General features: G+C 49.1%; 1 protein-coding gene across 2 annotated transcripts in view; it reads left to right on the plus strand.

Annotated features, from left to right (window-relative positions):
• LOC137374391 (histone-binding protein RBBP7) overlaps positions 1 to 13,158 on the plus strand; it is a 48,482-nt gene that overhangs the window by 17,536 nt on the left and 17,788 nt on the right. Inside the window, exons 4-6 of one of the 2 annotated variants that reach the window (XM_068040423.1) lie at positions 2,708 to 2,881; positions 11,818 to 11,936; positions 12,316 to 12,476. In XM_068040423.1, the coding sequence (XP_067896524.1) occupies positions 2,708 to 2,881; positions 11,818 to 11,936; positions 12,316 to 12,476 (454 nt within the window). The remainder of the gene's footprint in view (positions 1 to 2,707; positions 2,882 to 11,817; positions 11,937 to 12,315; positions 12,477 to 13,158) is intronic. The other variant, XM_068040424.1, reaches the window with a different exon arrangement.

The raw sequence follows: 13,158 nt of genomic DNA on the forward strand, positions 1-13,158 counted from the left end.
CTCCCCCCCCGCCCCCTCTGCCTCGCTCTCCCCCCCCGCCCCCTCTGCCTCGCTCTCCCCCCCCGCCCCCTCTGCCTCGCTCTCCCCCCCCGCCCCCTCTGCCTCGCTCTCCCCCCCCGCCCCCTCTGCCTCGCTCTCCCCCCCCGCCCCCTCTGCCTCGCTCTCCCCCCCCGCCCCCTCTGCCTCGCTCTCCCCCCCCGCCCCCTCTGCCTCGCTCTCCCCCCCCGCCCCCTCTGCCTCGCTCTCCCCCCCCGCCCCCTCTGCCTCGCTCTCCCCCCCCGCCCCCTCTGCCTCGCTCTCCCCCCCCGCCCCCTCTGCCTCGCTCTCCCCCCCCGCCCCCTCTGCCTCGCTCTCCCCCCCCGCCCCCTCTGCCTCGCTCTCCCCCCCCGCCCCCTCTGCCTCGCTCTCCCCCCCCGCCCCCTCTGCCTCGCTCTCCCCCCCCGCCCCCTCTGCCTCGCTCTCCCCCCCCGCCCCCTCTGCCTCGCTCTCCCCCCCCGCCCCCTCTGCCTCGCTCTCCCCCCCCGCCCCCTCTGCCTCGCTCTCCCCCCCCCGCCCCCTCTGCCTCGCTCTCCCCCCCCGCCCCCTCTGCCTCGCTCTCCCCCCCCGCCCCCTCTGCCTCGCTCTCCCCCCCCGCCCCCTCTGCCTCGCTCTCCCCCCCCGCCCCCTCTGCCTCGCTCTCCCCCCCCGCCCCCTCTGCCTCGCTCTCCCCCCCCGCCCCCTCTGCCTCGCTCTCCCCCCCCGCCCCCTCTGCCTCGCTCTCCCCCCCCGCCCCCTCTGCCTCGCTCTCCCCCCCCGCCCCCTCTGCCTCGCTCTCCCCCCCCGCCCCCTCTGCCTCGCTCTCCCCCCCCGCCCCCTCTGCCTCGCTCTCCCCCCCCGCCCCCTCTGCCTCGCTCTCCCCCCCCCGCCCCCTCTGCCTCGCTCTCCCCCCCCGCCCCCTCTGCCTCGCTCTCCCCCCCCCGCCCCCTCTGCCTCGCTCTCCCCCCCCGCCCCCTCTGCCTCGCTCTCCCCCCCCCGCCCCCTCTGCCTCGCTCTCCCCCCCCGCCCCCTCCGCCTCGCCTCGCTCTCCCCCCCCGCCCCCTCTGCCTCGCTCCCCCCCCCGCCCCCTCTGCCTCGCTCTCCCCCCCCCGCCCCCTCTGCCTCGCTCTCCCCCCCCCGCCCCCTCTGCCTCGCTCTCCCCCCCCCCGCCCCCTCTGCCTCGCTCTCCCCCCCCGCCCCCTCTGCCTCGCTCTCCCCCCCCGCCCCCTCTGCCTCGCTCTCCCCCCCCGCCCCCTCTGCCTCGCTCTCCCCCCCCCGCCCCCTCTGCCTCGCTCTCCCCCCCCCGCCCCCTCTGCCTCGCTCTCCCCCCCCGCCCCCTCTGCCTCGCTCTCCCCCCCCGCCCCCTCTGCCTCGCTCTCCCCCCCCCCCCCGCCCCCTCTGCCTCGCTCTCCCCCCCCCCCCCCGCCCCCTCTGCCTCGCTCTCCCCCCCCGCCCCCTCTGCCTCGCTCTCCCCCCCCGCCCCCTCTGCCTCGCTCTCCCCCCCCGCCCCCTCTGCCTCGCTCTCCCCCCCCGCCCCCTCTGCCTCGCTCTCCCCCCCCGCCCCCTCTGCCTCGCTCTCCCCCCCCGCCCCCTCTGCCTCGCTCTCCCCCCCCGCCCCCTCTGCCTCGCTCTCCCCCCCCGCCCCCTCTGCCTCGCTCTCCCCCCCCGCCCCCTCTGCCTCGCTCTCCCCCCCGCCCCCTCTGCCTCGCTCTCCCCCCCCGCCCCCTCTGCCTCGCTCTCCCCCCCCCGCCCCCTCTGCCTCGCTCTCCCCCCCCCGCCCCCTCTGCCTCGCTCTCCCCCCCCGCCCCCTCTGCCTCGCTCTCCCCCCCCGCCCCCTCTGCCTCGCTCTCCCCCCCCCCCGCCCCCTCTGCCTCGCTCTCCCCCCCCCCCCGCCCCCTCTGCCTCGCTCTCCCCCCCCCCCCGCCCCCTCTGCCTCGCTCTCCCCCCCCCCCCCGCCCCCTCTGCCTCGCTCTCCCCCCCCGCCCCCTCTGCCTCGCTCTCCCCCCCCGCCCCCTCTGCCTCGCTCTCCCCCCCCGCCCCCTCTGCCTCGCTCTCCCCCCCCCGCCCCCTCTGCCTCGCTCTCCCCCCCCGCCCCCTCTGCCTCGCTCTCCCCCCCCCCCCCCCCCGCACATGTGTTCATGTGCACTACTCTGATGGGTGCAGGAACAGAGCAACTTACAACAGGGACTGGAGCACATGTACTGCCTGCACACAGCCCCAGACAATGCAAAAGACTTTAGTGCAGAGCAGTGGACTGGAGCACATGCAGTGCCCCAGACAATGGAAATGTTTTCAGAGCAACTTACCTTGGAGCAATCTCCTCTTTCTGATAAAAAATGAAGCAGACTGAAATCTTCAGAATGACTAAATAATTGCGAGAAAACGCCCGACACAACCTCTCCTCCTTCCACTTGACACGTACGTGAATACCTGTTGGCGTTGCATAAAGCGTATGAGCAGGGGCCGACCAGGCGCGTTGCCTGAAGATGCATATGTCACACGATGACGTCATAGGCGCATGTGCTAACCAGTCCTGGCAAGCCGTAACACAGCGCACGCGCAGAGAGAAGGAGACCGTCTGCGCATGTGCGCACCGCGGCGCAGCCTGATGACGTCAGTGGCGGCCAGTGTTGTCAGGAATCACTTTGTAAGATAAACTGTCCTGATGTATTGTGATTTTTTTTTTCTCCAGAATTTGGTGGATTTGGGTCTGTAAGCGGAAAAATTGAAATTGAAATTAAAATCAATCATGAAGGTGAAGTGAACCGAGCACGTTATATGCCACAGAATCCATGCATTATTGCCACCAAAACTCCCACCTCTGATGTGCTCGTCTTTGACTACACCAAGCATCCATCTAAGCCAGGTAATGAAAGCTGTGCAGTAAGATTATGCAGCCGCTAATGTCTGGTGCGTAAACTCCAGTGAAGCCTGTAAAAATGGGGCTCCCCCCAAAAAAAGACACCAACATCAATTTGCATTTATATAGCACCTTTTAATGTGGTAAAATGTCCCAAGGCATTTCGCAGGAGCATTGACAAAATTTGACACTTAGCCACATAAGGAGACTTATTGACCGTTCCAAATAATTTGCATTGTTATAGCTACAAGCTGCACCTTGAAACTATGGACAGCCTTCAATGTATCAAGCCTATTTACAACTTAAAACACAGGACACACAAGTAAATGGGGTTGAATACTTGCGTGGTTCTATTCCAGGGATAGCGTGGTTTCACAGCTGCTATGTGCTACGTAAAGAACTCCCCATTCCACAAAAGCTGGCAACTAGACCATCGATGTCACATCTCTCTCCACAGTTTCCTGCAGTCAGGGGATCCTATCTTAAGCGATGCCTCCAGCATCTGGGAGTTGAGCGATTTTGCATCTGATGCGACAGTGCGCCCACATGGAAACACACACGCTTGAGTAAATAATGAATAATTGTTAGACTGGTATCTGGAATCAATGCGGTTAAATCACATTCATTTTAAACTGGACAATTTTCTGCCTTTTCCACAAAGTACATCACCGGCTACTGCTCAGTACTGTCACCAGCAGAGAGCTGAGACCAGCTTGAAGGAATTGGGGGGCCTTGAAATGATGGGAGGGGTTGAATTGGGGTGGGGGGGTTGGGGGGAAAGAGATGGAATCCGTAGAATGGGAGCTTGGAGGAGGAGAAGGGGGATAAGGGGAGGGAGACTGAGGAATGGATGCTGGGGGAAGAAAAGTGGGATGGGAGCTCAGAGGAGCGATGGTGACTGGGAAATGGGCTCTGGGGTTGGGGGGGCGGTGTTGTGAAATGGGGGACCGGAATGGGGGCATTGGGGGTGGGGGGATGAAAAGATGGAGACTGGGGGCTCGGAGGAGGTTGAGATGGAAAATGGTTTCCCTTTTTCCCTCCTCTTAGTTTAACGCCTTTGCCTGCTCACTGTGGCTTCTTGCACACCACCTGGTGTGACACAACAGATATAAAGATTCTCAAATATAGTGAACCCAACCTTTAGAAGATAAATCCAATAAGATTTGTAGACATCATGTATTCAAACCTCCAGGAATGATGCCAACCAGACTTGCCGACACTACTCCAGTACTTCAACCCCCTACCCACCCTGGCTCTTCAAACATTAGCTGTGGCACATTGGTGAGTGGGGTCCTGGACAAGCATCTGCAGGACATTAACTTTACCCCCACCCCCACCCACACATGGCAATTTGCCTGGTATATCCTAGACACTCTGGCCGTACTGCAGCTGCCTTGCTTTGTGCAGGCTGCCAATGTAGCAGATCCCAGGATTGGGGCATCCCTTCTTCAGTGGAAAAGGACCCTTGGATGGCAATGAACTGGGAGACTCAACAAACAGAAAATGAACTGAAATCACATCCCGTTGGCAGAATTCCAGAATTGAGCACACTCGCCAGTGGGGATAAATAAAGGCATATAGCAGCAGATGTATTCAATCCTGGGCTGTTTGGCTCATCCAGTGTACAGTGACCATTTTGAAAATAAGGACATTTGAGTCCCCTAGATCTCCCTAATTTACAAGTTTCCCTGTAGTATAATTAAGCTATTGGCAGTACTAATGAGCTATACCGAAGGACATTTACTTACAATTGTGCATGAGCTATTTTAGAAATATACCTTTTATGTAACTAGCAACAGCCAACTGGAAGCCAGAAAGCCATGGTCATTGTTGAGTTTACATATGTAACAATCACTATTTCCTAAAGTTTGTCATTATATGCAGTACTTTGAAATGTTTGAGGTGATAAGTTTCCATAATAAGACGAGCATCATTTTTATTTAAAACTGCCATTAGGATTTATTGTTGAATTTCTGATTGCTCAGTTTGTGAAGAGCAACCTCTTTTTTTCCAGAGTGGCTCATGCTCTCATTAGTTTCTGTCTCTGCCAGGAAAAGACTAGTATTCATGCAAAACCACAGTTTTTTGCTGGCTTTTAGGCAATAATACACTGAGAAGCTGACTGCAGTTATCCAATGTTGACCATTCAGGTTACAATGCACTTTTTTTTTTATTTTTACGCAATTCTGAAAATTACTTTTTGTTTTATTTTAAAGCGTCTTTCCTTCCTGTACTGTAGCTAGGTACGTAGAGGATTTCTGTGATTGTTGTTTATGCATTGACAATGCATCACCTCAGTAATCTGGACCTGCTCAAGTCCTGGTGGGGAAGTATGCTCATCCCAGTGATGCCCTTCTCATGCCACACCTCGAGACCTTGCATTACAAAAGGAATCTGGTCAAAAGGCCAACTGGAACCTTCAGGGTACTACAAGCTTCTTTCCAGATCGCCAACGTTAGGGATATGATTAAGTGTTGCTGTGCACTCGTTTAGTGTTTGAGGTTCAAGGGGAGTGGGGGTGGGGTGGAGGAAAGAGAACGTAGTAGAGCTGACATACAGCACTTGCCTCCACTCAGAGGTTTTGGGAGGAGGCTTTATTTAATCAATGATGCTCTGGAATTGAGCTGCCCTTTGGTAGTACTTTTAATCAAAACAAATCAATTTAATATAAAATTCTGGAGTTATATCCTTCAACCAACCATTTTTGAAGAGAACCGTGTATCTGATGGGAAATTCTTCAAGTTTAAAATCTAGAGAACTTTCTAACTTGAACAAATAACTTCTATGAACAGTTAAATACACACCACTTCCTATTAATTACATATCGCACCTGGTTTAGCTTAGAGAAAATCCAAATGGTTTCTGCCATCTTAAATTAGAATGTACAGGCACGCAAACGCATCATGCCTAATTTTAACGAATATTTCATTGTGGTTTTTAATAAAAGACACTCTGGAAAAGGTCAGATGATACATCGCCTACATGTCAATATTTCATCTCTTTTGTTTTGGACTTTCTTGAACTTTTGGCAGCCTGATGAGATATTTAGGTTGGGAAATTACTAAGTCACCATGGGGGTTACTTAATATACACTGACTTTGATCAGTGTTTTATTTTGAAATTAGGCATGATTTTATATAAAACTGGTTTGTTTTGGTTAAAAGTACTATCACAGGGCAGCTCAATTTCAGAGCATCATTGCTTAAATAAAGCCTCCTCCCAAAATCTCTAGCTTGGAGTGGAGGCAGGTGCTGTTGTATATCAGCTCTGCTACATTCTCTTCCCCCCTCCTCCCCCACCCCCAATCACTCCTCTTGAACCTCAACTGCTAATGAGTGCACAGTAATACTTAATAGTATCCCTAACCCTGGTGATCTGGAAGGAAGCTTGTTGTACCCTGAAGGTTCTAGTTGTCCTTCTGCCCCTATTCCATTTGTGATGTAAGTTTTCAGGGTGTGGCAAGAGTAGGGCTTCACTGGATTGTGCATTCTTCCCCGCCAGCACTCTATCATGTCTAACCAACAGCTGGTTAGCAAATCTCATTTTCCAACATGACGACATTTGTTATTTCCTTATCTGCCACTTTATCCAGAACTCTATTGTGCTCAGTAAAAACTCCAGCACAAACCAATGCAGTTGAAGTTTACCTATAATGTAGAGCTGCCCACAGGCATACCTCAGCCCTCTACTCACTACTGTCCAATACTGTGCTGGACTGCAGGGTACACCTGTGTTCTGGAGAGCACAATTCAGGCTGCCCACAACTCAGTGGAAAGGTGGCAGTGGAGATCATTCATCAAAATCTCCACCTAGAGAGGGATATGAGAGTCCTCCATCATATTCAGGTAGATCCCAGTGCCATAGCTACACTAGAAAATCTTGGCTGTTTAGGTGCCCAAGTTCTTAGCATTACAGCTAAGTTGTCAGTTTTTGTTTTGTTTAGTGCACTCAGCCATTTAATGGCAGAGTGAATGGAATTGGTTGGACACTGGGGAAGTGGCTAAGTGAGATCATTCGCTTGCCATTTTTGCAATATATTCACCCTCATCTCTTGCACTTGCATGCTGGGCTTCACTATAGTTGAGGATGGTGATATTCATGGAGCCTCCTCCATCTGTACATTTTCTGATATACTTACTACCATTTTTGACAGGATGTAGTAGGGCTTCAAGAAAGAACTTACATTTGTATGGTACCTTTTTAATAACCACAGGAGGTCCTAAAATGCTTCATAGCCAATGAAATACTTAGGAATTGTAGTTGCTGTTGTAATGTAGGGAAGCATGGTAGAAATTTTACACGTGGCAAGCACCCGTGAACAGCAAAGAGGTAAATAACCATATATGTTTTAATAGTGATTGAGGGATATCTGTGGGCCAGGGCACTTACTCTTTCAGTAATGCCATATGATTGTTCCCATCCACCTGAGAGGGCACAAGGGGCCTCAAAACATGAGACCTCTGACAGTGCAGGACTCTGTACTGTACTGAAATGTCAGCCTAGATTACATGCTCCAATCTCTGGAGTGGCCTTGACCCATAACATTGACTCGGAAGAGTACTACCCATGAGCCAAGGCTGACGCCTTGTCCAGAGCTTGGCTTTGATTTGTTGGTTCTGTGACTGTTTAGCTTTGTCTATAATCTAGTGCTTTTTGCGTTAAGCATATTGTACCTTCACTGGGTTGGTACCTCACTCTAAACTCTACCTGGTGCTACTCCTAACACATCCTTCTACACTCCCCATGAAGTTGCATTGGTCTCCTGGTTTGATGACAGAGGATGTGTCAAGTCATGTTACAGGTATTGTTTGCATACAGTTCTGGTGACCTACAGTATCTTGTCGATGCTCAGTTTTGGAATGCTAAGCTTGTCCTTGGTCTATTCTACTTAGCACAGTAATAGTGCCACAAAATACTAGCAAAGGTGTCATCTCCTGAAGATGAGACATTGTCTTCACAAGGACAATATGGTTGTCACTCCATTATTGCTGGTACTACTAAACCACTTTTGATGATGGACATTGAAGTCTACCCACCCAGTGTATATTCTATGCCCTAGCTTCCTCTCAGTGGAGTTCAACATAGTGATTTGTACTGCTTGATCAGTTGACTTGGTGGGTGAGGCAGTATATGATTTCTTGGCATGAAGCAATGAGATTTCTTGGTCTGGAGTCAGTGTTGAGGGTTCCTACAGCTAAGTTCACCCAACTATACCACTGCAGCTCCACCTCCCTGCTGATAGGTTAGGACATAGCAAAGGATAATGATGGAAGAGTCAGAGATGTTGCTGATAAATATGACTGAGTACAGCTCTGTCTGGTTTGACTAGCTTGAGAAAATAGCTCTTCCAACTTGGATATGTCTCCAAGTGTTAATGAGAAGAACCTTGTCCAATCAGTTGGAATGGGGTTTTCTTGTCTTTATCTGCCTGGGTTGTTGCCAATAAGTCCATAAATACTCAAATTATAATTGTATTCTATGGTTGTTTACAGCTGAGTAGCTTGCCAAGCCATGTCAGAGGGCATGGGAATGGCTTCATGTTGGATGAGTCTGGAGAGAAGTGGTAGGATTCTTTTACTGAAGGACATTAATGAACCAATTTGCGTTTATGACAATCTGGTAACTTTGGCAATTTTTCTTGATAGCCTATTCTTTGTTCTCTCTTTATTTTCCTGAACCATGATTGAATAGCTTAACACTGTTTAGGCACATACAAAGAACAAAGAACAGTACAGCACAGGAACAGGCCATTCGGCCCTCCAAGCCTGCGCCGATCTTGATGCCTGCCTAAACTAAAACCTTCTGCACTTCCGGGGTCCGTATCCCTCTTCTTTTCTTTTTCTTTTGGGCCTCCTTATCTCGAGAGACAATGGATACGCGCCTGGAGGTGGTCAGTGGTTTGTGAAGCAGCGCCTGGAGTGGCTATAAAGGCCAATTCTGGAGTGACAGGCTCTTCCACAGGTGCTGCAGAGAAATTTGTTTGTTGGGGCTGTTGCACAGTTGGCTCTCCCCTTGCGCCTCTGTCTTTTTTCCTGCCAACTACTAAGTCTCTTCGACTCGCCACAATTTAGCCCTGTCTTTATGGCTGCCCGCCAGCTCTGGCGAATGCTGGCAACTGACTCCCACGACTTGTGATCAATGTCACACGATTTCATGTCGCGTTTGCAGACGTCTTTATGAGTACAGCTCTGTCTGGTTTGACTAGCTTGAGAAAATAGCTCTTCCAACTTGGATATGTCTCCAAGTGTTAATGAGAAGAACCTTGTCCAATCAGTTGGAATGGGGTTTTCTTGTCTTTATCTGCCTGGGTTGTTGCCAATAAGTCCATAAATACTCAAATTATAATTGTATTCTATGGTTGTTTACAGCTGAGTAGCTTGCCAAGCCATGTCAGAGGGCATGGGAATGGCTTCATGTTGGATGAGTCTGGAGAGAAGTGGTAGGATTCTTTTACTGAAGGACATTAATGAACCAATTTGCGTTTATGACAATCTGGTAACTTTGGCAATTTTTCTTGATAGCCTATTCTTTGTTCTCTCTTTATTTTCCTGAACCATGATTGAATAGCTTAACACTGTTTAGGCACATACAAAGAACAAAGAACAGTACAGCACAGGAACAGGCCATTCGGCCCTCCAAGCCTGCGCCGATCTTGATGCCTGCCTAAACTAAAACCTTCTGCACTTCCGGGGTCCGTATCCCTCTATTCCCATCCTATTCATGTATTTGTCAAGATGCCTCTTAAACGTCTCTATGGTACCTGCTTCCACCACCTCCCCCGGCAACAAGTTCCAGGCACTCACCACCCTCTGTGTAAAGAACTTGCCTCGCACATCCCCTCTAAACCTTGCACCTCCTTACCTTAAACCTATGTCCCCTAGTAACTGACTCTTCCACCCTGGGAAAAAGCTTCTGACTATCCATTCTGTCCATGCCGCTTATAACTTTGTAAACCTCTATCATGTCGCCCCTCCACCTCTGTCGTTCCAGTGAAAACAATCCGTGTTTATCCAGCCTCTCCTCATAGCTAATGCCCTCCAGACCAGGCAACATCCTGGTAAACCTCTTCTGTACCCTCTCCAAAGCCTCCACATACTTCTGGTAGTGTGGTGACCAGAATTGCACGCAATATTCTAAGTGTGGCCTAACTAAAGTTCTGTACAGCTGCAGCATGACTTGCCTATTTTTATACTCTATGCCCCGACCGATGAAGGCAAGCATGCCGTATGCCTTCTTGACTACCTTATCCGTTGCCACTTTCAGTGACCTGTGGACCTGTACGCCCAGATCTCTCTGCCTGTCAATACTCCTAAGGGTTCTGCCATTTACTGTATACTTCCCACCTGCATTAGACCTTCCAAAATGCATTACCTCACATTTGTCCGAATTAAACACCATCTGCCATTTCTCCGCCCAAGTCTCCAACCGATCTATATACTGCTGTATCCTCTGAAAATCCTCATCACTGTCCGCAACTCCACCAACCTTTGTGTCATCCGCAAACTTACTAATCAGTCCAGCTACATTTTCTTCCAAATCATTTATATATACTACAAACAGCAAAGGTCCCAGCACTGATCCCTGCGGAACACCACGAGTCGCATCCCTCCATTCAGAAAAGCACTGCTACCCTCTGTCTTCTATGACCGAGCCAGTTCTGTATCCATCTTGCCAGCTCACCTCTGATCCCATGTGACTTCACCTTTTGTATCAGTCTGCCATGAGGGACCTTGTCAAAGGCTTTACTGAAGTCCATCTAGATAACATCCACTGCCCTTCCTTCATCAATCAATACATGAAGAATAGGCCAGAAGGAGCATCTAGCAGCTCTGGAATCGGACTTCGGCATAAGTCGGTGCTGTAGTGACCTTGAAAAGAGTAATAGTGATGAGAAATTCGAAAACTTGCCTAAAGCACATGAAATGGTGATTCGGTGTGTCAGTGGTGGTAATAAAAATGAATTGGTTTGCAGATATTTTATACCATTATGAAATCTAGTTTGTAAAACCATGCATACAATGGCAAGTGTTTGGGTGTTTTTGTGAGAGTTATATGTAGGCTTGGTGTTGATGAGCAAATATAGGTTAGATATCCTGTCGTTTATAAAAACGGTTCGTAATGCATGAAACTGGGGTAATTATTTGGTGCATTGATCTCAACCAGAGATTCAAACATTTGTAGAGTTGTACCTTTTGAGATATAGGTTACTGCTCATTACTTCAGCTTTTTTTCAGTGTTTCTTGCAGTGGTGCTTTTATCTTCCTGTATCTTCCCTGGCTGTAACCTGCAGCCATACAACCCTCAAATATCTGTGCTGCTCCGATTCTGGTATCGTGCTCATCTCCTCCGATTTTAATCACTCCACCGTTGACAGGAGTGTCTTCAGCTGCCTAACCCTCCTCTGTCTCTCTTCTCCAAGACACTCCTTAAAATCTACCTATTTGTCTAAACTTTTAGTCACCTGCTTGAATATCACTTGATGTGGCATTTTGTCTGACGCTTCTGTGAACACCCTTGAGGTATTTTACTGTGTTAAAGGTGCCATATAAATGCAAGTTGTTGTTGAAATTAGTGCTACCTTGACACTAGGTTCCTAACCTATGTAATGCAATTTGTTATGCAGTTTTGCAAGTATGCTTTCCTTGACTGAAACCAACATATACAATCACTTTTCATTTTACTACTTGTTTGGTATTGAATGGTTTAAAATTGGATTATGAAGCAGAGTTAACTGTCTCTGAATAGTTCAAATAATAACCATCTTGTTTTTGTTTTAAAAAAGTTAGATATTTTGCTTCTGTACATTCCTGAAATAGTTAAGATATTGACTTTAACGTTGCGTCGATTTCTATGTTTCATTCTAACTGGTGACCTATTTGTGAGCAAGTGAATGGTGAGCAAAATAGTGGGCTTATTGTAATGAGCTGATATTTTGTCTGAAGTAGATCCAAGTGGTGAGTGTAATCCTGATCTGCGACTACGTGGTCACCAGAAAGAAGGATATGGCCTCTCCTGGAACCCAAATCTAAGTGGACATCTTCTCAGTGCTTCTGATGATCATGTAGGTGCACATATTGCTTCACTGACCACTCAAATGCAGTGCAGTTACCAACAATCGAATGTTTCATGCAGGATCATTTAAGCATGCACTGTTAGCAAAACTGTAAACACTTGTTTACCAATGTAATCTTTCCAGTAAAAACTTGATTGTAGAGCGCACTCAAATCAATAAGCCTCAAGATTTTAAGAATTACCATGTGATTCAAAAAAAATCTTGATTTTTATCTCAACTATAAGATGGATAAACCTTAATCTATTCTGATACATTAACACATTTTGTAGCCTAGTTGTTTTAAGTTTGCAGACTGGTAACAATTGAGAAATTTTCTCCAGCAAATGGGCATTATTGCTAATTTAAATTCTATATATTTTTTCCACAGACTATTTGTCTTTGGGACATTAGTGCAGGTCCAAAAGAAGGAAAGATAGTAGATGCTAAAACAATCTTTACAGGCCACACTGCAGTTGTAGAAGATGTCTCCTGGCATTTATTGCATGAATCCTTGTTTGGATCTGTGGCTGATGACCAGAAGCTCATGATGTGAGTACAACATAACATGCCAATTTTAACTAAAGTAGCAAGACTAACCGTATAAGCAACAGGAAAAAGTCTGATAGTACTTCCTGTAGACCAGAGATATTCAACTTTTCATTCGAGACCTATAATCCCAATATCTATCTTTTTCTTTTTGATATATATCCTGACTCTGGCAACATCTCAGAGCTGGCAGGCTGTGGATGGCAGCCCAGAGACACATGGAGCAGCACATCTGCTGAGGGCTACAGGTGAGGGAGAGGGGACCACCACTGACCACATTATGAATACCACTGCTGTAGACTCATGGCAGCTGTGTTGTGGGCAGCAATGTCCCAAGTACTTTAATATTTGCCAGTGGTAATCATTCTGGTCTGCTATGGTACCATGTATTGCATGTTCTCATGCAGTAAACAGAATTTTACAGCGACTAATCTTCAGGTTCATTTTTAATTCTCATAACTTTTTTGAGTTTTTGTTACAATAATGTGTAATGTTTCATGAAGAACCCACAGTACCATTTTATACTATAGCCATAAGTAGATTCAGGTACATATGGTTATATTTTACAATCTAAATCATGATTTGAGGATTGTGGGCCTCCATTAGAGGCAGGTTCACAAATTGGCATCAGTTAGTTTGCTAGATTTTCAGGTGAGTAGGGTTTTTTCTTTTTACTTCCCCCATC

Source organism: Heterodontus francisci, chromosome 10 (genome assembly GCF_036365525.1).
Source record: "Heterodontus francisci isolate sHetFra1 chromosome 10, sHetFra1.hap1, whole genome shotgun sequence".
Taxonomy (NCBI): domain Eukaryota; kingdom Metazoa; phylum Chordata; class Chondrichthyes; order Heterodontiformes; family Heterodontidae; genus Heterodontus; species Heterodontus francisci.